This window comes from Canis lupus, chromosome 6 (genome assembly GCF_003254725.2).
Source record: "Canis lupus dingo isolate Sandy chromosome 6, ASM325472v2, whole genome shotgun sequence".
Lineage (NCBI taxonomy): Eukaryota > Metazoa > Chordata > Mammalia > Carnivora > Canidae > Canis > Canis lupus.
This window is the reverse complement of record NC_064248.1, coordinates 18,320,317-18,343,034: the sequence shown is the minus strand read 5'-3', so window position 1 is coordinate 18,343,034 and position 22,718 is coordinate 18,320,317. Positions and strand designations below refer to the sequence as shown.

At 52.2% G+C, this 22,718-nt stretch overlaps 1 protein-coding gene across 4 annotated transcripts; it reads right to left on the bottom strand.

The window, feature by feature from the left end:
• Positions 1-18,484: 18,484 nt before the first annotated feature.
• On the bottom strand, positions 18,485-22,577 carry LAT (linker for activation of T cells). Of its 4 annotated transcripts, XM_035717885.2 has the most exons (12): positions 22,126-22,577; positions 21,919-21,946; positions 21,771-21,805; positions 21,404-21,491; positions 21,205-21,269; positions 21,084-21,113; positions 20,939-21,002; positions 20,764-20,858; positions 19,310-19,372; positions 19,117-19,179; positions 18,867-18,980; positions 18,485-18,743 (listed from the first exon to the last, which is right to left on the bottom strand). In XM_035717885.2, exons 1-11 carry the CDS (start codon positions 22,217-22,219, stop codon positions 18,874-18,876), a joined length of 732 nt encoding a protein of 243 aa, XP_035573778.1. In that variant the 5' UTR covers positions 22,220-22,577; the 3' UTR covers positions 18,485-18,743; positions 18,867-18,873. The 4 variants fall into 4 exon arrangements, with proteins under 4 accessions (XP_035573778.1, XP_025271465.1, XP_025271464.1 ...); XM_025415680.3 differs by having other exon boundaries at positions 18,872-18,980; positions 20,939-21,113; XM_025415679.3 differs by having other exon boundaries at positions 20,939-21,113; positions 22,126-22,576.
• Between the last annotated feature and the right edge of the window lie 141 nt (positions 22,578-22,718).

Genomic DNA, 22,718 nt, shown 5'->3' with positions numbered 1-22,718 from the left:
GCAACTCCCCCAGTTTGTCAACCAGCTCAGCCTCCTGGCCTTTGTGGGTGATTTCCTTGGCATGGAACACCCTTCTCCTCCCCTCCACTGGACCAATCCCATGTTCCGTGCATCTCGAGGGCAGCAGCATCCCCTCTGGGAAGCCCTCTGGGATGTGCCCCCACAGAACCCTACACTTCCCCTAGTCCATCCCAAATTTGCCACTTGCTTGCTGCAACCTTATGCAAACTACTGGATCTCTCCAAGCCTCACTTTACTCATCGACAAAATGGGAACAATGATACCGTGAGGGGTTTTTGCAAGAATGAAAAAAGAGATAAGTCATGCTTATAACAGGGCGGGGCCCGCAGTAAATGCTCACTCAACGGGCTCATCTTACAGCATTGATTTGTGTACATTGGGTTGTAACTGTTTGTGTCTGTCCCTCCTTCTGGACCAAGTGTTCTCTGCAAGAGCAAAAATGGTGTCCTGTTTCTGTGCTTGTCCCAGATCCCAGCACTTGGCCTGCCCTGTGGGACATCTCAACACATATCCTATTTATTGAATGAATGGCCCAGGGTCCAGCTCCCTGCGTGCAATATGGTGCTGAGGGCTGGGGCAATCAGGCTGGGCTTGGCCTGGACCGGGAGCAACCTCTGCCTGGATGGGTGACCTTGGGCAAACCATTTAAATGAACCTCTCTGCAACTCTGTGTCCTTGGTGGCCAAGTGGGGATGACAGTAGTCCTGCCTCCAAGGGCTCTCATGAGGATTAACTGAACTGGTGTGTAGAAAGCACCCAGGACGGAGCCAGCCCACAGTCAATGCTGTATGAGTGCTGTAGAAATAAGTGGTTGCATCCCCTGCAAGCCTCAGCCTGTCCTGTTACCGCTAGGCCAGCCCTCACTTCCCGCCCCGAGGACCTCGGGGTCTAGGTCACAGGGAGCCCCCCTCCAGCCGCCTCCTCCTTCATGCCAAGGCCTCAATTGGCCTGCTCACAGCCCAGCCTCGCGTTCCAGCATCTGGGGCCAGCTGTCCCTCATGTAGAGCCAGGAGGACGGTCCACGGAATCCAAGAGCAGAAGCAAACAGTTAGGACCTTATCTTCCAATCCAACACAATTTTCTGGACTCTGATCCCCCACTGCCTCTGACAATATAATCAAGATAGGTTCGGGGAAATGCAGTCCAAACCGGTGATTTCTCAGCCACATGGAGGACTCTGTGCCTAGCCATTGTATGACATGCTGTTTTTCCCCAACGCTTGCCTCTGGGCCGGTCCGCGGACCCCAGGCCCACAGGGCCAGTAAGAGGTGAGTAGGAGCCCTCTAAAGTGATGAGACAGGTTGGGGTGCTGGGCAGCAGGGGTGGGGGTGGGGGTGGGTGGAGGCTGGGACTGAGCTGAGGCTGGTTGCCACGTCAGTCCCATCCCCCACCCCCCTCCCACCTGCCCCAGTGGTGGGGTGACAGGAGTGCTGTGGTTTCCCCTGCAGCTTCAAGGCTTCTTCGCGTTAGCTCTGCTGTGGCTCCTAGGGCCTCCTGCTTGACGCCCAGTGGGGCACCAGTCCTGGGCTCCAAGGTCGCGATCTCCCCAGAGAAGAATGAGCCAGCCATTCCTCCTCGCTACCTTCTGTGTAGAGCAGAGCCTGCAAAAAAATCTGGAAGGCCTGGTCTCTATGCAAAGGATGTGGGATACTCTTCCCCCCAAATGCCCTCCCATTTTCTCTCTCTGCCCTGTCCCCGCTTTGTGCCTGGGTGCGCTTGTCAGATAAACCACAGGACACTGGTTCAATCTGAGTTTCAGACAACCAGCGAGTAACATTTTGGGATAAGTATGTCCTGAATATTGGATCTGGAATATTTATTTGCCAAATCTGGCAGTGTAACGAGGGGGCCTAGTGAATCCAGGTGCAGAGAGGGTTGTTGGTCCTCTTTCCCCTCAAAGGCACTGAACTCCTTGGGGACCCTTTCTCTGCACTTCCTTCCTTCCCTCTGCCCCCCTCCCACCAGCCTCACCCCCTGGACTGGCCCCAAGGTGAGTGAGGGAGGAAAACCTTCACCTGCTCAGATGTTCTCTCTCCATTCCCTTCCCAGCTCACTACAGTTCCTCTCGTCATGGCGCTCAGCCTCCCCTCCCCGGTCCCTTCTGCTCACACCTGGCACAACTGAACTGACAGTTTGGGCTCTGCATCCCCACTCCCAGCTGTTTTTGTGGGGGTGGTAGAAAACAGAACACTTGTTTTGATGTCTCAAGTGAATAGGCCATCACAAATCAACCCTCCAAGCCGTTCTATTGCACATACATCCTCTGCTTTTGAGTCCCACTACAACCTACCCATTTCACAGATAAAAACAACGAGGCCGGGATCCCTGGGTGGCGCAGCGGTTTGGCGCCTGCCTTTGGCCCAGGGCGCGATCCTGGAGACCCGGGATCAAATCCCACATCGGGCTCCCGGTGCATGGAGCCTGCTTCTCCCTCTGCCTGTGTCTCTGCCTCTCTCTCTCTCTCTGTGACTATCATAAATAAAAAAATAAAAATAAATAAATAAAAAAAAAATAACGAGGCCCAGGATGCCTGGTGGCTCAGTGGTTGAGCATCTGCCTTTAGCTCAGGTCATGATCCCCAGGGTCCTGGGATCAAGTCCCACATCAGGCTCCCCGCAGGGATCCTGCTTTTCCCTCTGCCTGTGTCTCTGCCTCTCTCTCTCTCTGTCTCTCATGAATTAATAAAATCTTAAAAAAAAAAAAAATAGAACAAGGCCCAGAGAGGTCAGGGCCTCCTTCCCGGGTCACATGGCTGGTGAGTGGCAGACTAGGAGTCTCTTTCAAGGGCCTCAGGGATGCCCAGAGCGAGCCCTTGCCTCCTGAGAGACCTGGCTGAGGAAGCCCTGTAAGAAGGGGCTGAGCGCTCGAGGCCCCAGGTCCCCCAGGTCCCCTAGGCCTTTTCACAGGGAACCTGGTGCTGAGGCCGCCTGGCGAAGCCTCATCCCACCCCCCTGCTGCTGGGCCTCTGCAACATTTCCTCTCTGAGGATCAGCCACAGCCTTGCTGGGCTGGGGGAGCCAGAGGAAGAGGAGGCCCCTCGCACCCATGGGAACCCGTAGTCTCACTGCTCAGGGCTGCCAGGCTTGAATGCATGGGGCTCAGGAATGGCAAGACCCCTTTCAGAACCAATGCTGCCACTCACCAAAGTCCCTGGCAAGTCATTTCTCGGCTCCAAGTCTCCATTTCTTCATCCAAAAATAGGGTCAATGATACTTTCTCCGTCACAGAGCTGACGGAAGGATTAAAAATAGTCTTCAGGGCTCCTGCCTGACTCCGTCAGTGGAGCATGCGACTCTTGATCTCAGGGTTGTGAGTTCAAACCCCACGTTAGGCATACAGTTTCCTTAAAAAAATAAAATAATAAAATAAATAAAATAAAATAAAATAAAATAAAATAAAATAAAATAAAATAAAAAAGGGGCACCTGGGCGGCTCAGTCAATTAAGCATCTGACTCTTGATTTTGACTCAGGTCATGATCTCATGGAGCCTGCTTAAGATTCTCTCTCAGGCAGTCCTGGTGGCTCAGTGGTTCAGCACAGCCTACAGCCCAGGGCGTGATCCTGGAGACCCAGGATCGAGTCCCACGTCGGGCTCCCTGCATGGAGCCTGCTTCTCCCTCTGCCTGGGTCTCTGCTTCTGTGTGTGTGTATCTCTCATGAATAAATAAATAAAATTAAAAAAAAAAAGATTCTCTCTCCCTCTGCCCCTCCCCACAACCCCCCTAAAAATGGAAAGAAAAGTAAAATAAATATTTTTAAATGGCTTTAATTAATTAAAATAAATGGTTAACACTTAAGGTGTATTATATATCAAGACACTGTTCTAGGCACTTTACATAACATTAAATTACTTAATCCTCTCAACTACCCTAGGAGGTAGATACTACTATTATCCCTACCTGACAGAGGAAGAAACTGAGGCAGAGAGTTGAAGTCACTTGCTGCTGGAGTCAGTAATTCGAACCAAGGGCCCGAGGGTCCAAGCTGTTAGCAACTCTATCTTCCATGTAAAACAGCACAGAAGTATTCCACAAACCTCCAAATCAGAGATCATCAACTGAAATGGCCCATGAACAGATAGATGTTATCATGCAGAGAAGAAAATTCAAAAACAGGCTGGGGAATTTTGAGGATGTGGCACCATTTCATATTAATGAAGAAAATATGGATCATTCACTAAATGGCATTGGGACAAGGTTTTGGCATCTGAAAAAATAAATAATAAAAGGCTGCTCCATACCTCACACCTTACACCAGAATATTTTACTTTAAAGATTTCAATGAAGCCAACAAACCACTACATAAAAATTTTAAAACTTCTCCCAGCAAAATCCCCAGTGACAATCCCCAGTGGCAATTGAGAGGTGACACAGGTGGGCTTGCTTTGTGAAGATTCATCAAGTTGCACAGTTCAATCTGGTACTTTGCTCTATATGTTATACTTCAGAGGTCTTTGAATTTGTTCTGGGGTTTTTTGTTTGTTTGTTTTTATTAAAAGGGCCAAAATGAGAAAGTGACAAACTGGACAAATATACTTGTTCCCTCAAATAACAAAGAGTTAATTTTCCTAATATGTAAAGTGTTCCTAGAAATAAACAAGAAATAACTACTCAAAAAAGTGACAGTGTATACAAATGGGTCACAGACAAGAAGATACAGATGACTTTTAAACACATAAAGAGAGCTCATCTTTTCTTCATGAAAAGAGAAATGCAAATTAAAATTGCAGTTAGATGCCTGACAGTTTGGCAAAAAATTGAAGAGTTCAATAGCACTCTGAGTTGGCAAGGATGTGGGGAGACAGGCACTGTCAGATATTGCTTGTGGGGGTGTCAGCCGGCCCCCTCCCCCAAAGGGGAATTTGGCAATATCTGTCAAAATCACACATGCTTGTTCACTTTGACCTAATGACTCCGCTTCTAGGGATCTGTTATACAGAGATACTCCCACGTATGCTAAATGGCTTATGTATAAGGTTGTTCAGTGTAACTGTTTTTTTGGTAAATTATTGAAAATAATCTACAATGTCCACCCCTGGGGAGGGAGTGTAGAGGTAGGGTAACTGGATGATGGACATTACGGAGGGCATGGGATGTGATGAGCACTGGGAGTTATATAGGACTGACAAATCCCTGAACTCTAACTCTGAAACTAACAATATACTATATATTAATTAACTGAATTTAAATAAAATTTAAATAAATAAATAAATAAATAAATAAATAAATAAATAAATAAATAAAAATGTCCATCCCTGGAGATGGCACATCTAGTAAATCCCTAGGAAAGGCACATTCATCCAAAGGCAGACAATGCAACTGTAAAAGGAATGGATTCCCGGTGATGCTGTGAAGCTGGCACATCTCCCTGGACTGCTCACCTCACAGGGTGCTATGTCCACAAGCACTCTGCTCACACAGTGGATGCCGCAGATCTATCTGTATATTGTGACAATTTTCTGAAATAAATGTATTTTTCTACGAACAAAATCAACATATTACAACAATTTCCAACAAGCAGGAATAAAGTCTCTGGAAAATGGGGCATCTTTTTGTAATTTATACAAAGACCTAAGTGCCTCTCTCCAGTCTTTTTTTTTAAGATTTTATTTTTAAGTAATCTTTACATCCAATGTGGGGCTCAAATCCCGAGATCAAGAGTTGAATGCTCCACTAACTGAGTCAGCCAGACAGCTCTCTCTAGTCTTTTTTATTTTTTTAACACCCCAGAGAATTAGACCATCATTTTTCCTGAGCTATTGTAGTCAAGTCTCTGCTACTTATAGTCAAATTCAATTCTAACTAATAGAATAATTAATTTTAAAAATTTAAATAGAGGGTCACTTGGGTGGTTTAGTCAATTAAGTATCCGACTCTTGATTTTGGCTCAGGTCATGATCTCAGGGTCATGAGCTCGAGCCCAAAGTTAAGCTCCACACTGAGCTTAGACCCCAAATAGCCAAAAAAATCTTGAAAAAGAAGAAGAAAGTTAGAAGACTCACATTTCTTGATTTCAAAACTTATTACAAAGCTACAGTAATCAAAACAGTGTGGTACTGGCATAAAGACAGACATAAAGGGATGTCTGGGTGGTTCAGTGGTTGAGCACCTACCTTTGGCTTAGGTCGTGATCCTGGGATCCCAGGATTGAGTCCCACATCGGGATCCCCTCAGGGATCCTGCTTCTCCCTCTGCCTATGTTTCTGCCTCTCATGAATAAATAAGTAAAATATTTTTTTAAAAGACAGACATATAGATCAATGGAATAGAACAGAGTCCAAAAATAAGCCATCACATACTTGGTCACATGATCTCCAACAGAGGTGCCAAGACTACTCAATGGGGAAAGGACAGTCTTTTCAACAAATGGTGTTGGGAAAATGGAAATTCACAATTAAAAACAAAAAGTTGGGGCAGCCCCCGTGGCTCAGCGGTTTAGCGCCGCCTGCAGCCCAGGGCGTGATCCTGGAGACCCTGAATCAAGTCCCACATCAGGCTTCCTGCATGGAGCCTGCTTCTCCCTCTGCCTGTGTCTCTGCCTCTCTCTGTGTGTGTGGTCTCTATGAATAAATAAATAAATAATATTTTTTTAAAAGTTGGAGCCTTACCTAACACGATATATGAAAATGAACTTAAAATGGATTAAGATCAAACAGAAGACCTAAAACTATAAAATTCCTAGTGAGGGAAGAAAACAAACAGCTTCATGACACTGGATTTAGTGACGATTTCCTGGTTATGATACAAAAGGCTCAGTAACAAAAAAACAAAAAACAACAAAAAAAAAGCAAATACATGGGACTACATCAAACTTAAAAGCTTCTGTGCATCACACAAAATCAGCGAAGTGAAAAGGCAACTCACAAAATGGGAGAAAATATTTGTAGATCACAGAGCTGATAAAGTATTAATATCCAGAATATATATAAAGGGCTCCAAAAATTCAACAACAAAAAAACTAGATTTTAAAAATGGGCAAAGAATTTGAGTAGACATTTCTCCAAAGACAATACACAAATGGCCAACATGCACATGAAAAGATACTCGGGGGCGCCTGGGTGGCACAGTGGGTTGCACACCCGACTCTTGATTTTGGCTCAGGTCGTGATCTCAGGGTTGTGAGATAGAGCCCCACGTTGGGCTCTACGCTCAGCACAGAGTCTGCTTGAGATTCTTTCTCTCCTTCTCCCTCTTCCCCTTACCCTGATCATGCTCTAAATAAATGAATAAATAATATCTTTAATAAGAAAAATAAGATGTTTAACATCACTCATTAGGGAAATGCAAGTTAATACCACAATGAGATATCACCTCATATACATTAAGATGACTACTATAAAAAACTAGAAAATAACAAAAGTTGGCAAGAATGCAGAGGAATTGGAACTCTGCTGTCCTGCTGGTAGGAAGGTAAAATGGTACGGCCAGTAGGAAAGATGGTATGCAGTTCCTAAAAAAAAGGAAAAATAGTATTACTATAATGATCCAGTAGTTCCACTCTGAGTATGTTCTCCAAAGAACTGAAAGCAGAGCCTTGAAGAGGTATTTGCACACCCGTGTTCATAACAGTATTATTCACAATAGCCGAGAGGTAGAAGCAACTCTCAGAGTCTGTCTACCAAAGGATGAGTGGATACACAAAATGTGGTGTCTATGTACACAATGGAATATTATTCAGCCTTAACAAAGAAGGAAATCAAGTCTCGTGCTACAATACAGGTGAACCTTGGGGGCAGACTAAGTGAAGTAAGCCAGTCACAAAAAGACAAATAGTGCATGATTCCAATTATATGAGGGACCTAACGTAGTCAAATGCATAGAAACAGAAAGTAGAATGGTGGCTGCCAGGGGCTGGAGGGAGGGGGATATGGGGATGAGGGGGAGGTGTTGTTTAATAGGTACAGAGTTTTAGTTTTGCAAGAAGAAAACGTTCTGGAGATCTGTTGCACAATGATGTGAATATATTTTAACACCATTGAACTGCACCCTGAGACATGCTAGATGGTTCAATTTTCTGTTATGTGTGTGTTTTTTTACCACAAAAAAAAAAAAAAAAAAAAAAAAAGGAAAAGAAACACTGCAGCGGGCCACCAGTTTTCAATCTCTCCTTTAGACAGTGTTACCCTGCCCCACCCCGGGGCTGGGCATGTAGCACTGGCTAGGACTGCAAGGACTACGGGGAACTTGTCACGTAGGGACAGACGGGCTGGTCTTAAGCTCTCTTTTGCTTGCTTCACTCAACAATCCTTACCCAGATGCAGACTCCACTCCAGGCTCCAGGGGCCTGGAGCAGCAGAGATGAGTAGGGAGCGCACAGTGGGGACCGAACAATGACAGGCAACGAACCCATGAAAAGATCAGCATTGACAATACCAATTCAGTGGGGTTACAGGATCTAGGGTGACCGGGAGGGCACAAGATTACATGGAGCGGACTGGAAGGGCTCTGAGATGGGGAACTTCATCTGTGATCCCAGTGACAGAGGCTTGGGGCCTGGGAGGGTGTGAGAGAGCACGAGCCGGGAGGGGGAGCAGGCCGGAGATGGCCTGATGGCAGGGGCGGGCCTGGCCGGGCAGGAAGGCCTGACTCTGGAGCTGGCAGCAGCAGGGAGGATGGCTAAAGTGCTCCCAACCGCCCCGTGTGCAAGACACAGAAGAAGCCCAGTCTTTTAGGGGTATAAACCTGTGGATTCAATGTGTCTTTTATGATAAAAAATAAATAAAACAATAAAACTGCATTTTCCTAGAAAAAAGGCTGAGTCCATAGACACCCTTCAAACTCTCATGTTTGTCTCCACACATCGCAGGGCTGCTGAATCTCTGATTTAGCTCCCTGGCGTGGTTTAAAAACCACTGTCTGCTTGGGCCCCGTCACCCCCACTTGAGATGGGTGTGCTTGAGGCCCAGAGCATGGAAGGCGTTCCAAGCAAGCCCAGGGCTGAGCAGGAGTTAGGCCTGGAAATGAGGGGTTCCTGGCTCCCAGCTCAAAGGTCCGGGAGCCCCTTACTTATGTGGGGCACTGGAGGGCCCTGGGCTCCTCTTCATTTATGGGGGAGAACCTGCTCCCCAACCTTTGGGCAGTGTGGGCATGGGCATGGGGCCTGGGAGGGACAGCTGGGGGTCAAGCCAGTGGCTTGCTGGCTGGGCTGGAGGTGTCTGGGCACATGGGCAGCAGAAGCCACCTGCTCAGCAGGACTGTCCCCTCCCTTCCTGCTGGGCGTCCAAGCCTACTTCACCCCTCTCCCATGATCCTCTGGGCCCCTCTGGGGCATCTCTGAATCAAACAGCCCCTGTTGGTTTCTAGTGCTTGCTTGCAGGAACTCCGAAGGAGCCAGATGGCCTCTCAGCTCCAGGGCCACAGCAATGATCCCACAGCCTGTGTGGTGGCTGCGAGGGTCCCAGCCCTGCCCCTGACCAGCCCTATGGTCTTGGGCAGGCGGACGTGAGCTCTGGCTACCTGGGAGGGACTCAGCAGAGCCACTAAAAGGATCTCATTCTCTCTGGGTTTCCTAAGACTCAATCCTGAATCCACACATAGGACTTTTTTACCATATCCACAGCTGTCTGAGCTAATTTTCTTATTAGTTTTCTTTAAAATGACTTCCTATTTAAAGTGAAATTCATTTCCAAGGCAACTACATGGCACACTCTTAAATCGAAAACCAATGTTGCCTGCCCTAAGTTAAAACAAATCCAGCAAAAATTAAATTAAATTAAATTCCACAGAGCTGCCTGCTTGGGGTGCTGAGCTTGAGGCTTTCCGCCTCTGTGGAGGAAGGCACAGCAGCAAGTGTCTCAGGGTGTCAAAGAGCAGCTCCTAAAAGAGCCTCTGTCTGGAACCAGAATCGGACTTGAGAAGAAAAGGACTTTCTCTCCCCAAGATTTAAAGCAAATTAACGCTGCTTGTTTCAAATGGGCACACCTACAGCACGCCCCAGACTCTGGCCACGAGACCTGTCTAATTCAGAGTCCTGGCACGTGGAGGGTTCCCAGCTGTGTGACCTTGGGCAGGGCACTCAGCTTCTCAGTGCCTCAGTTTCCCCATCTGTAAAATAAAGTGGATAACTGTACCCACCTCAGAGGGGCGTCATGAGGATGAAAGTAGTGAGTATAGACAGGACCTGTGGCAGAGAAAGTCTGCTGAGCAGCTGTTAAACACGGACGGAAGCCCACTAGGTGCAGACGGCGGGGGGAGGGGGGGGGGGGGGGGGGATGGGGGGCAACGAATGGGGTGCGAGGAGGGGAAGAGACAGCCCCAGGAGCACTTGGGAGCCTCCCTGCTCCCCAGCCAGCCTCACGCTGACTCCCCCGCATGTGTCCTCCTTCCTGTCCCCCGTTCCCCAAACTCTCTGAGCACCTGGTCTGGCCAGGCTGCTAGATTTACCTTCCCCACCAAGCCCGGGAGGGTGCTCATTCATCAGGCCCAGTCCATGGCAGGGGACACTGAGGCCCAACCAGGGGACATGATGCCTCTGTGTGCACCACATGGAGGGGAGGAGGAAGACGCAGCGGATTCTGGGCTCCCCCACCCCCATCCAGCCCCAGCCCCCCCCCCACGCATTATCTCTAGGCGGCAGCAGCTGAGCCTCCCAGTATCTCTCTGATCCCCCAAATTTCCGGTTCCCCAAAGACAACTCAGGATGTGGGGAGGGAGGGGCAGGGAGAGGAGGAGGGAGACAGAGAACGCGAGAGAGAGCCATAGAGAGATGACAGAGACAGAGACACAGAGAGGAGAGAGACAGTCGATCTGAGAGAGACAGAGAGAGACACACGCACAGAGAGAGAGAGACAGGGCAGAGAGACAGATGAGAGATTTGAGAGACGGCACTTCCAAGAGAGATGAGCAATGGATTGAGGCAGGGAGAGATGGAGAGACACAGGTGGGGAGAGGAAGCCAGAGAGGGGAGGGGCGCCCCAGACACCCAGACCCAGAGAGAGACCAGTGGGGAGCCTAAGGGTGTGAGGCAAAACCGAAAATGGCAAGTGGGAGAGGGAGAAGGTTGGTGTCACGGCACGAGGCTCGAGGTGCTGGGGGGCATCCGGAAACAGCTAACTGGTGAGTGTGGGAGCCAGCTGGGAGGAGGCGAGGAAAGCTCAGAGGCCTGCTCAGGTGCACAGGGCAGCAGCCAGGACGGGGCCCAAGGGGCTCCAGGAAAAGGAGAACAGAGGCCCCACTTCCCCCTCTTTCTTGGAGCCCCCGCAGGTGCCGCAAGCGTCCATCCCCTGGGCTCACAAACCCCTGTGTCCTCAAGAAAAGGAACTTTGTTCAGGCCCCGCAGAGCCCCAGAGCCAGCAGTCCCAGTAGATGCCTGGGGGAGAGTGCACTCTGAGTGGCCTCTGCTGCCCACACCACTCGCTTGGGGACAGAGGTGGCCTGGGGCCTGCGGGAGGGGCCCGGTGGACACAGGGAGAGGGTCTTGGGAGCAAGAGTGGCCTGGCTGCCAGGGAGGGAGCACCAGCACCCTGCTTGGTCCCATCACCTGCCCTCTGTGAGCCTCAGCTTCCTCATTCACACTAGGGTGGTCATAAGAAGAACGTCCTCAGGTCACAGTGAGGACCACATATGTGAGGTGTGTAGCATGGCATGGCACATGTCAGCAACCGAAGGTGGGAAGGTGGGCCCGTGGGCCCGTTGAAGGCCAGTGCTCTACAGCATCCTGTCTAGATGAGTCAGGGCCCTTTCATTTGCAAATGACAGAAACCCAGCTGGAGCTGAGCCAAGCAAAAGGAGGGTGTTGGTAAACTCAAGTAGCTGAACCGTTCTTGGTGCTTGGGTGGAGGCGGTTTCAGGCACTAATGGATCCAGGACCTCAACCCCCATTCCCAAGAACCTTTCTCCCCTGACTGGGCACCACTCACCTCTGTGCTGCCTTCTCTCCCTTGGGTGCCCTTCCCATGGTGACCTCTGGCAGCTCCAGGCTCATGTCCTCCCTGTCGACTGGGAGAGAGAGAAAGAGAAAGAGAGAGAGCCTTATTCCCCAGAGTTCCAGCAAAAGTCTTTGTGCAGAGCACAGTTTACCCTCTGCAGAATTTCTCTCTCTCTCTTTTTTTTTTTAAATATTTATTTATTTATGATAGACAAGAGACACAGGAGGAGGGAGAAGCAGGCTCCATACCAGGAGCCTGACACGGGACTCGATCCCGGGGCTCCAGGATCGCGCCCTGGGCCAAAGGCAGGCGCCAAACCGCTGAGCCACCCAGGGATCCCCTGCAGAATTTCTCTTTTGGTCTGCCTCTCTGTTTTCTCCTTTTGCACTAATTTTTAACCAGAACATAGCCTCCCTTCCCCCATCCCAAAATAAATAACTATGCTTCCATAAATAACTTTGGAATTTGCTGTGTGACCTTAAGCAATTCACTCAACCTCCCTGAGCCTGTTTTCTTTTCTGCAAGAAGAGCTCCTCATACCTTAGATAGACAGAAGTGTGGTGAGGTTCACCAAAATAACGAGTGTGGCACACAGCAAGTGTGGAACAAGTGCAACTCAACAGCCATTTTTCCTTTCTACCAGCAATAGCCGCTAGGCTCGGCCGCCTTCCCATTTCCAGCCCCTCAGAATTGGGCTGGAGCATGGGACACAGGCCTATGTCAGTCTCAGCACAGGGCATTCTCCCGGCCGGCCGGCCATTGGTTCAAGGAGTCATGTGCCCCAAGCGAGGGCATTTAGGGTCTGTGTAGGGCGTTTGCTGGAAATGCTCAGACATTTGCCCCCCAGGCTGGGAACCCAGAAGCATGCATTGCTGCTAGAACTGTCATGTGTCCACACAAGGGGCGACGACAAATGGAGGCACTCGAGAGAGGAGGGCTGGAGAGAAACTAGAAGGTGGTGATATAATAGGCCTCTGACTCCAGCCACACTTGATAGTTTCTGACCTTCTTAGCAACCAGGGATCCCATCCTTCCACTTCTGGGAACATCTTTTGAGGCTACAGACATCAGGATGAAAAGGTTTTAAAACTGAGGTCCAACATCCCCAAAGGTCCCCAAAGTTCAGAAATCTAGTGGCGGAGTCGGGACTAAAGGAAAGTCTCCTCACTTGTATTCCAGTGCACTTGGCACCAAACATCGTCCTCTTTCTGGAATTATTGCTCATCAGCTCCGAGACTAAGTATATACATACCGAGTCAATAAAGCAGAAGTAAGGAAAACCCAGAGAGATTCTCCTGAGGGGACTGAGGGGGCTAAGATGGGATGCAGGGCATGCACAAAGGAGGGGTGCCCAGGATAGATGGGTCAGCTGCCTTAAAGGGTTCGCTCAAGTGTCTCTGAGAGGCAGTTAGAAGAGGTGGGGGGTGAGGAAGAAATTGAGTCTAGAATTTTTTCAGATGGGTTACTAGGTGCTCGTCATGAGGCCAGGGTGGCCTGACTGTGGGTGGGATTTGGTGGAAATGATAGCAGCCATGGTTAGAAATTTTACTCCTGCAATGGACAGAAAGTCTGGATCAAATTAGCCTTAAAAAAAAAAAAAAAAAGGTTGTTGGCTCTTCAAAAGTAATGGCTTCAGGAACACTGATCTGGGTGCTTAAACAGGCTATCAGAACTCACCTGGCTCCCTGCTCCATGGATGTGGCCTGTTTCTCCCTCTCCCTCTGTTGCTCCCCCTCTTTGTGCTCTCTCGCAGTCAAATAAATAAATAAAATCTTGGGACACCTGTGTGGCCCAGTGGTTGAACATCTGCTTCCAGCTCAGGGCGTGATCCTGGAGTCCTGGGATCGACTCCCACATCAGGTTTCCCACATGGAGCCTGCTTTTCTCTCTGCCTGTGTCTCTGCCTCTCTATGTCTGTCATGAATAAATAAATAAAATATTTTAAAAATAAATGAAATCTGGGGATCCCTGGGTGGCTCAGCGGTTTAGCGCCTGCCTTCGGCCCAGGGCATGATGCTGGAGTCGCTGGAGTCCTGGGATCGAGTCCCACGTCGGGCTCCATGCATGGAGCCTACTTCCTCCTCTGCCTGTGTCTCTGTCTCTCATCTCTCATGAATAAATAAAATAAAATCTTTAAAAATAAAAAATAAAAAATAAATAAATGAAATCTTAAAAAAAAAGAACTTTTTTACTTCCATTTCTGTCCACTATGCTTTCCTCTGTTGTGCCTTCATTCACAGGCAGGCTCTGCCCAAGCAGAAGCGTGCAAACAGGGGATCCCTGGGTGGCTCAGTGGTTCAGCACCTGCCTTTGGCCTGGGGTGTGATCCTGGAGTCCCCGGATCGAGTCCCACGTCCGGCTCCCTGCATGGAGCCTGCTTCTTCCTCTGCCTCTCTGTCTCTGTCAGAGACCCATCTCTGTCTCTCTCTCTCTCTTTCTCTCTCTCCCTCTCTCTGTGTCTCTCATGAATAAATAAATAAAATCTTAAAAAAAAAAAGCGTGCAAACACTGCATTTGGACACCTCTTCCCCCACCAGTGCATAAAGAGCTTCCCTTTGCCCGGAGTTCCCCCCAAAGTCTCAGGAACGTGTCTCATTGACCTGAGTGTTCCAGTATCAACCAATTACTGGGCCAGGAGGTGGGATATAACGTTTGGCCATCCTGGGTCACGTGCACATCCAAGCGGGGCTGCCACGCGGCAGCTGCGTGAACACTGGCAAAGCAAATCTGATGGCAGCGATGTTAGTGCACTGTTGTTGGAAGAAGGAATGGGTGCTAGGAAGGCGACAATAAAAATGTCCTCTATAGATGGTAAAAGGTGGTCTGCAGATTGCTAATAACAACTTTTTTTTTTCTTCCTGGAATCAAATAAGTTCAGGAAATACCAAGTTAGGCAAAGAGAAACATATTTTATCACAGGATCTCTCTCCAGCACATTTCGTCCTGCAAGGGGGTCTGAAAGAACCCTGCTTTTCCCAGGCCCCCCGACCACAGAATTCTTTTTTTTTTCTTTTTAATGATTTTATTTATTTATTCATGAGAGAGAGAGAGAGAGAGAGAGAAAGAGACAGAGACACAGGCAGAGGGAGAAGCAGGCTCCCTGCAGAGAGCCCGATGCAGGACTTGATCCCAGGACCCTGGGATCATGACCAGAGCTGAAGGCAGATGCTCAAGTACTGAGTCACCCAGGTGTCCCCCACAGAATTCTTTCTTGAGAAGCTGCCCCCAGGACTGAGGGGCCACAAGATGCATTTTGAGGAAAACAACCCCGAGCACCACAAAGAGCCCAAGCAGTGTGGGTCAGCGTCCCTCACGGTCCACAGCTCGCTGGCCTGAGCTGCCGTGGGCACTTGCCTCCCTCCGCCCCAGGCTTGCTTCGGGCACCAGAAGCTACTGTGTCCCTGGGAGCCACAGCCAGAAGTTCTGGAGAATTACGTGGTGACTACTGGGCAGAGATACTTGAGGTCCCTCCCCGGCCAGCACGGCCCACACCCACATGCTCCTACCCCTGCACTCTGCCCCTGGCTGGCGTCCAGCATGCTGTCACAGGACGGGGCCCCAGGGCCCTGTAGTAACCTGCTTCATAATGCACCCTTGTCGGACGCTTTCTTTTTCCCATCTCACTCCCCTACTCCCCTGTTTTTGCGACCACTTCCCAAATAAACTACTGGCACTAGGACTCTCACCTCAAGGACTGCCTCTGAGAGAACCCAAATCAAAAGAGCTGTTGCTTACTGATGGCTTTTAGAAGCACCCAGAGGTCTCCCCCAACAATTTCAGAGAACACACTCTCTTATCACTAAATTGACCTTTCCTCTCAACAGCAGACTTCAATTAAAAAAAAAATCTTTTTCTTCTCCTCAGCTTCCAGGGGAAGCTTGCAAAGATTCTTTCCACTGGCCACTCCAGCCCCATAGACCTCATTGCATTGACTCTGTCTGTCCTGCCTGGCTCATCGATTGGTGGAGGCAAAGCCACATATTCTTGCTGGTCCAAGAAGCAAAAATGGGCAGCTTTTCATGTTTCAGGGAATGCCCCTACCCCCAATTCAACAAGACAAGGACCAGAGTCACCTTGGATTTCCCCATGCCTCACAACACAGGGCCATCCCCACATCCCTCGCTTCAGACTCCCAAACGGCTCCTTCTACCTCTCTCCACTGCCTCTCCTTCTTTAGCTAGCCCACCACCACTTTTCACAAGGATACTCCCAACACATCACAAGGATGCTCCCACTTCAGGGCCTTTGCACAAGCTGCTCCTGAGACCTGGAACTCCCTGTGCAACTCACTCACTTGGCACAGACCCTTGACTCTTGGCCTATTTACTGTCTCTTAAAACTGCCCTATCCCCCCCTTCCCCCACTCATTCCCTCCTTGGGCCTCGGCCTCTCTTATTATGAAATGGCTCAGATATGCAAACACTTAAGAGAATCACACATCAAACACTGGTATACCCAACCCTGCTTAAGAATAAGACATGACACTCACCACTGAGGCCCTCCTAAATGCATTCTCAACCATTCCCCACACTCTGCCACATGGTTGCCTCTCTCCTGAACTTGGTATTCCTCGTTGCTTTGCCTACCTTGCATACGTGTGTATCCCTGAACTATAGGTATACCCATTTTCTTTTTTTTTTTTTTTAAGATTTTATTTGAGAGAGAACAAGCAAGAGAGCATAAGTGGGGGGAAGGGGCAAGAGGAGAAGCAGACTCCCCACTGAGCAGGGAGCCCAATGCGGGGCGTGACCCCAGGACCCTGGACCTGAGCCGAAGGCAGACACTTAGAGCCACCCCAGCGCCCCTATATACCACTTTTCATGTTCTCAACTTTATATAAATAAAACAACTTGTTTTCCTTTTCTCGCTCCATACTCTCTTGGTGATGTTTGTCCGTGCTGACAGGTGCCACCCCAGTGCACTCATTTTTACCTGCTGGGGAGCATTCACGGTGTGACAAGGCTACAAGTGCTCCATCCACTCTCCCCCAATCGCCTCTACTGTTGCCAGCTGTTGGCCGTTGGCCATTGCGACGCTGCCCCAAGCCTCTGGCACCCGCCCCCTTAACCTGCAGGCTGTTTGCTCAGGATTTCTACCCAGGAATCTGCTGGGTAAGGAGACACACCATCTTCAGCCTTACTGATGTTGCTAGATTGTTCTCCAAGGTACTTGTACCAACATACCTGTTTGGTAAACTTTCTGTTCCTCAGCCCAGAACAGGTGCCTCTTCCCTGCTTCCTCCAAACAAACTCTACCTGTTGACATCCAGCCCGCCCAGCCCTCTCCCCAGGCCTTCCTCCCCCGCTTCAGCAATCGGGCCTCTTACAAGCCTCCCTGGTAGAGCAGCCGGCAATTTGCACAACAGCCGGAGCAAGGACGTTAGCAGCAGTGACTCCAGAGGCCAACAGCTATGGATGGAATCCCGGATTTGCCATCTGGGCTGTGTGCCTTTGGGCAAATGGCGTCTCGTCTCTGGGCCTGTTTCCTCACCTGTGAATGGGGATACCCAGGGTAAACCGACCACAGGGCAATGGCAGTGATCAAACGAGATAAGCATGGAAGCATGGTGGGTGCTTGAAGATAAGTTGTTACTATTGCCTTTGAAGCCCACAGGGGACGCCGACAACTCCACATCACTCAGGACTACTTTGGCTGTAGGCAACAGAAACCCCAAGTCAAGTCGGTGGAAGACAACTGGTAATTTATTGGCCCAGGTAACTGGGAAGTCAGAGGCGTCTCGCTTTGGGTGTGACCAGATCCGGGAATTCCGACGCCATTAGGAAGCTGGCCCTGTCCAGATTTGGGCCATTCTGTCCTCCACATCACCTTCATTCTCGGGCAGGCTCTCCAAGTAGGGGCTCTAGGAAGAGCCAAGTTTACCAAGCTGTGTGTAAGAAGAGCTTCGCCTTCCAGACACTTTCTGCCAAATCCCAGGGTTGGACCTCAGAGGCCCAGGTTAGGTTTATGTGCCCAGACCAGAGCCAGTCACAGTGACCAAGGCATCCACCAGAAGCTGCTTGAAGTGTGCTTCTCAGAACAGAGCTGTTGGAACTCCCTGGTAGCTCCTTTGAAAATGCAGACTCTCAGGCCCCATTCCAGACCTACTCATTTGGAATTTGCATTTTGGCAAGACCTCCAGGTGAGCCATCTGCACACCAAGGTCTGAAGAGGCTACACTGCACATTACCTTTCAGTTGCCTGGGGTCAAGTCCATCCCCTTGCCTTAAAGATGGAGAACCTGAGGGCCAGTAGGAAGCAATCTCATTCTATGCATCCACTCTGCACCCAGGGCTTCCTCATGCATTGCCCTCCCATCATCCCAGCCATCATCTGCCATGTCCGTGGACTACCTCATGGGCAAGGGATGCACTGAAGCCTGGACAAGCCAGCCTGGGTTGGACTTGCCTCGCACCAAGGTGCCATGTCCCGGCCACCATTCAGCCACTCCTAGTACCTGTCAGGCCCCTCAGGAGCACGGCAACCCCCAACACAGACACACACAGGCTCGTGCACACATACACTCCCACACAGGTGCTCAGGCAGAGCCCACCCTCATGTAGACTCCCACCCACCAGGCCCCCCAAAGGCAAGAATGCTACAGACCACAGCAGCCTTTATTCTACTGCAGAACAGGGCTGAGGCCAGGGTAGTTCATTCTCAGGCTGCGTCAGAAGGTGCAGTCTCGGGGCACACACACTGCACCCCAAAGTGACAATAAGTTAGGGGGGAGATTCTCAGACTGTTCTCTGGCTGGAGTCAGGGTGGGGTGCCAAGTGGGGGCCCCCCAGAGCCCTGCCAGTTGCCCAGCTGGGTGCTCCCAGGACAGGCTGGTTCCAGGACAGGCATAGCCTCTCCCTGAAACAACAGGGCAGGGAGAGGAAAGGGATGTGACGTTAGGAGGTCAGTGGGCTCAGAGGGATCCCCAAAGGAGTCGGAGGATGGGCTGACGGGCAGGGCGGGGCAGGCAGGACCTCTCACCGGACCCTCAGTTAAGCCCCTGCAGATTCTCATAATCTGGAGCTCCCTCTTCTTCTTCGTCATCGTCATCATCATCATCATCATTGTCCTCCACCTCCTGGGAGCTCAGGATGGCTGGGAGGGGAGGGAGGTCTTCGGCTCTCAGACCATCCCCCCTTCCCCAGATGGGCTCCCCAGGCTTGGAACCCAGGCTGGGGGTGGTTGCCCCACCCCCACCCCCCACCCCACCCTACCCCTGGCCAGCACACACCAGGGTCGGTCCCAGCCAAGGACGGCAGCTCCTGAGACACATTCACATACTCCCGGCTCCCATCTGCAGGGGACGGATGAGAAAGGAGGCGGCCACGTGGAGGGTGAGAGAGCAGGACACTCAGAGAGGGGGTCACAGCAGGGTGAGGGAGGGAAGGGGGATTCCAGGGAGCCCCCCCCCCACCGCCACTCACCCAGAGATGCATTTGCACTTTCCTTGCTCTCAGGGACGTTCACATAATCCTCCCCCGACTCCACTGTAGGAGAAGCAGGGCCCCCGGCACTGTCACCCAGAGGCCCGAGCACAGGCACCCACGGCATCCCCACTGGACTCCTGACAAGACCAGCCCCAAACTCCCACCCACAGACCTCAGAGGTCACCCCATAGCCAGCCCTGGGGGGGTCCCACAGAGGCCTGGGTGATGGAGAAAAGTAGGGTAACTTGGCCAGAACCGATGAGAAGGAGAGGAATTGTGGGAGAGAATGGACGGCAGACCCTGCCAGCATGTGCCCCAGGCTGGGGGTGAGGCTGGAGAACGGCTCAGAGCTGAGGCACCGGTGCCGCCGGCCAGGCCAGCCCTGCACCCCCAATCTCGTCCCAGTGCCCTCCAGGCCCTGGTGCTCGGCACCGTCTTGCCCTTTCATGCCGACTTGCTCCTCCACGAGGCCGTGGACAAGGCAGGCTCTGGAGCCAGAGCGCCCAGGTTCACGCCCGGGGCCAGCGCTCACAGTCGTGCAACCTCACAAGAGGTCCCTAACCTCTCTGGGCCTCGCTGTTCCCCCCAGTGTAAGAGGGTGAGCAGCAGCACCCCCTCCCAGGGGTGTCGTGAGAACTAACGCAGAGAATATGGAAACAGGGCCTGTCCTACGGCAAGTGCCGCCGAGGGCCCGTTAAATAAATAACCCCTCGTGTCGTACAGTCGGGACAACCGAGGCGCAGGATGGGGAGACGTGGGCTCAACAGCACCTGGGAACCGTGACGTTTAATAAGTTAGTGCACCAGACACTCAGGAGGCAGGGAGTAGGCTCCCGACAACACTAGGCCTCATCCTGACGCCGCCTCTTGAGCTGTTTGATCAGAGGCGCCCAGTAAATATGGTGAAGGAGGGAAGGACAGGGGATGAACAAATGAAGGAAAAGAAGCCCTGGCACAGATGGCGAGTTGGCGATTGAGTTGGCAAATGGCACCGGATGGGCCGAACAGGTTTGGAGAATGAGGACAGGGCTGGAAAGCTAAGCTCGCCAGGCGCGGGAGGAAGCCTCCAACAGGCAGCGTGAGACCCACGCGAAGGGAGAAAAGCAGCTCAGAGGAAACCGAAACGATGCCGGAAGCAGAAGAAAACTTCCCAAAGCCCCTGCCGAAGAAGACAACCTATAAGATTTACAAGATGATGTGGCCTCCATGAGAAAGGAACAGAGGCCAAGAGAGAGCCTCCGGGTGGGAGAGACCGAAGAACAGAGGCCAGAAGAAGAGTGAATCAGAGAAAGGTCGCAAACAATAAAAGGGAAAGACCACGAAGAAGGAAAGAGGATGGGAAGGAAAGGAAATCAGGAGGTCGGAGTGGAAGTGCACCCTGAGGGACAGGCGTCCTAGAGAGAGGAGAGACTGCGGAGGGGCGGCCACAGGGACAGTCGCCCGGGAACTCACTGGAGAAGGCGCTGTCTCGGAGGCTGGGGTTGCTGGGCACCGGAGCCGGTGGGACCGCAGTGCCGGTGGCTGGCGTGCTGTCAGGAAGCACCTCCCTGAGGGGGAGTCGAGGGGCGGTGAGTGAGGACCCCCCTCCGGCCAGGGTCCCCACCAGCCCGCCTACCAGGCCACTCACAAGTAGCCCTCGTTGTGATACTCCTCCTCCTCGTCCTCGTCGTTGTCCTCGCAGGAGAGGTGCTCTGGGGTAACGACACAGCGATCAGGGCGCAGGCCAGGCCCCAGCCTCCCTGCAACCAGGGCCCCCGGGGCCCCAGACGCACCCTCGTTCTCGTAGCTCGCCACACTGTTGGCTTCGGAGAGAGAGCAAGAGGGAGACAGTCAGCTCAGAGGGGGTCTCGCCTCTGCCCAGCCCCAGCCGTCTGAGCCCGGCTCCACACTTACCACCATCTGAGTCCTGCCGGGAAGATGGCATGCGGTGGGAGCCCCCGGGGGGCTGTGGGGACCTCCTGGGAGTCAAAGGTCACAGGTTATGCTGGGGTGGGGCTCTGGGACAAGCGGATTGTCACAGGGAAGGGGACCCCCAATCTACAGAGGTGAGCCGGGTAAAGAGGGCGTTGTGAAGGGGGAGGATGCTACTTACGGGATGGGAAGCAGGTCCGGCTGGCTCAAGGGTGGGTAAGAGGTAACAGGCCCATAGGATGGGGCCGATGGCCAGGGCACAACTGTAGCTGAGGACACAGGACCAAGCACAAGGAGTGACTCCAGACATCTTGCCCCTACTCTCATTGAGGCCTCAAAGGATAGACTAGCCCCATGAAACCTCCTGTGCCCTGGACAGGCCCGAGGACACCCATCTCCCTCCCTAGTCCCAGATCAGGTCAAAGCCATGTGGGCAGCCACGGTGGAGGGAAGGCAGGAGGGGGGACCTGAACAAAGGCACACAATCTCTCATGCAGCCAGGGACCCTCTCTCCTACACCCAAGGGAGGGGACCCTCCAGGTACTCACGAGGTCTTTTGATCACAATGCTACTTGGGGTCAAGCTGGCAAGAGAGACAGAGCTTGGTCAGGGGCAGGAGAGGCCCCAGCTCCCATCCCAGCCCCCAGGGTCACACAGGGTAGTGAGGGAGCCACACAGGGCCCATGGGCAACTCACCTATCAGAGGCGGTGCTGTCATAAGAGCCTGGGGAAGAGAAGTCAGTGAGGCAGGAAGAGGGGTGGCGAGGGGAGAGGGTGGGAGCGCAGGGCTCTCAGGTCTCACACACGCAGGACAGAGGTAGGATAGAGCAAGGGGGTCAAGGAGGGCCGAAGATCCCCGAAGGCATGTCCTGAGAGCGGTGTTACCCGGCAGCCCGCACTCACCTGGCAGCTCTCGGCAGCGCACGCACAGCACTACGGCCAAGAGGGGCAGCAACAGGAGGCCCAGCATATAGGGGATCAGGACGACGGCCTCCATCTGCAGCAGAGCTTGGACCAGGCCTGGCTGCCTGCCGCCCAGCACGCTGAGCTGCGGCAGGGTATGAGCTGGGCCAGCACGGGTGCGGGAACCCAGTGGGCACCAGCCTGGAAGCCTGACCGCGGGCCGGCTGTGCCCTCCTTGGGCACTCCTTGGACCCCCTGCCCCTTGCCGGGCCTCGCAGGGGTCGGCACTGCCTAGGGAAGACCCGTGATCCCAGGGCAGACCGACCAGGGTCTGGGCCGGAGTCTGGGGCGCCAGTCACCCCTGCGCGGCCCCCGCGCCCCAGCCCTACCTGCCCCTCGGCTAGGCGCCTGCCTCTCAGAGCCTGCCCGCCTGTGGCAGGAAGCTGTGGTGAGCCCCGGGTGAGGGCAGGAAATCATCGGGCTCAGCCGGCTGCCCCCGCCCCCTTCCCACCCCCACCCAGCCAGCGGGGAGGGGGAGGAAGAGGCCTTTGGAGCCACCCCTGGGTCCTCAGGAGGGGTCTGCTGGCCTCCGG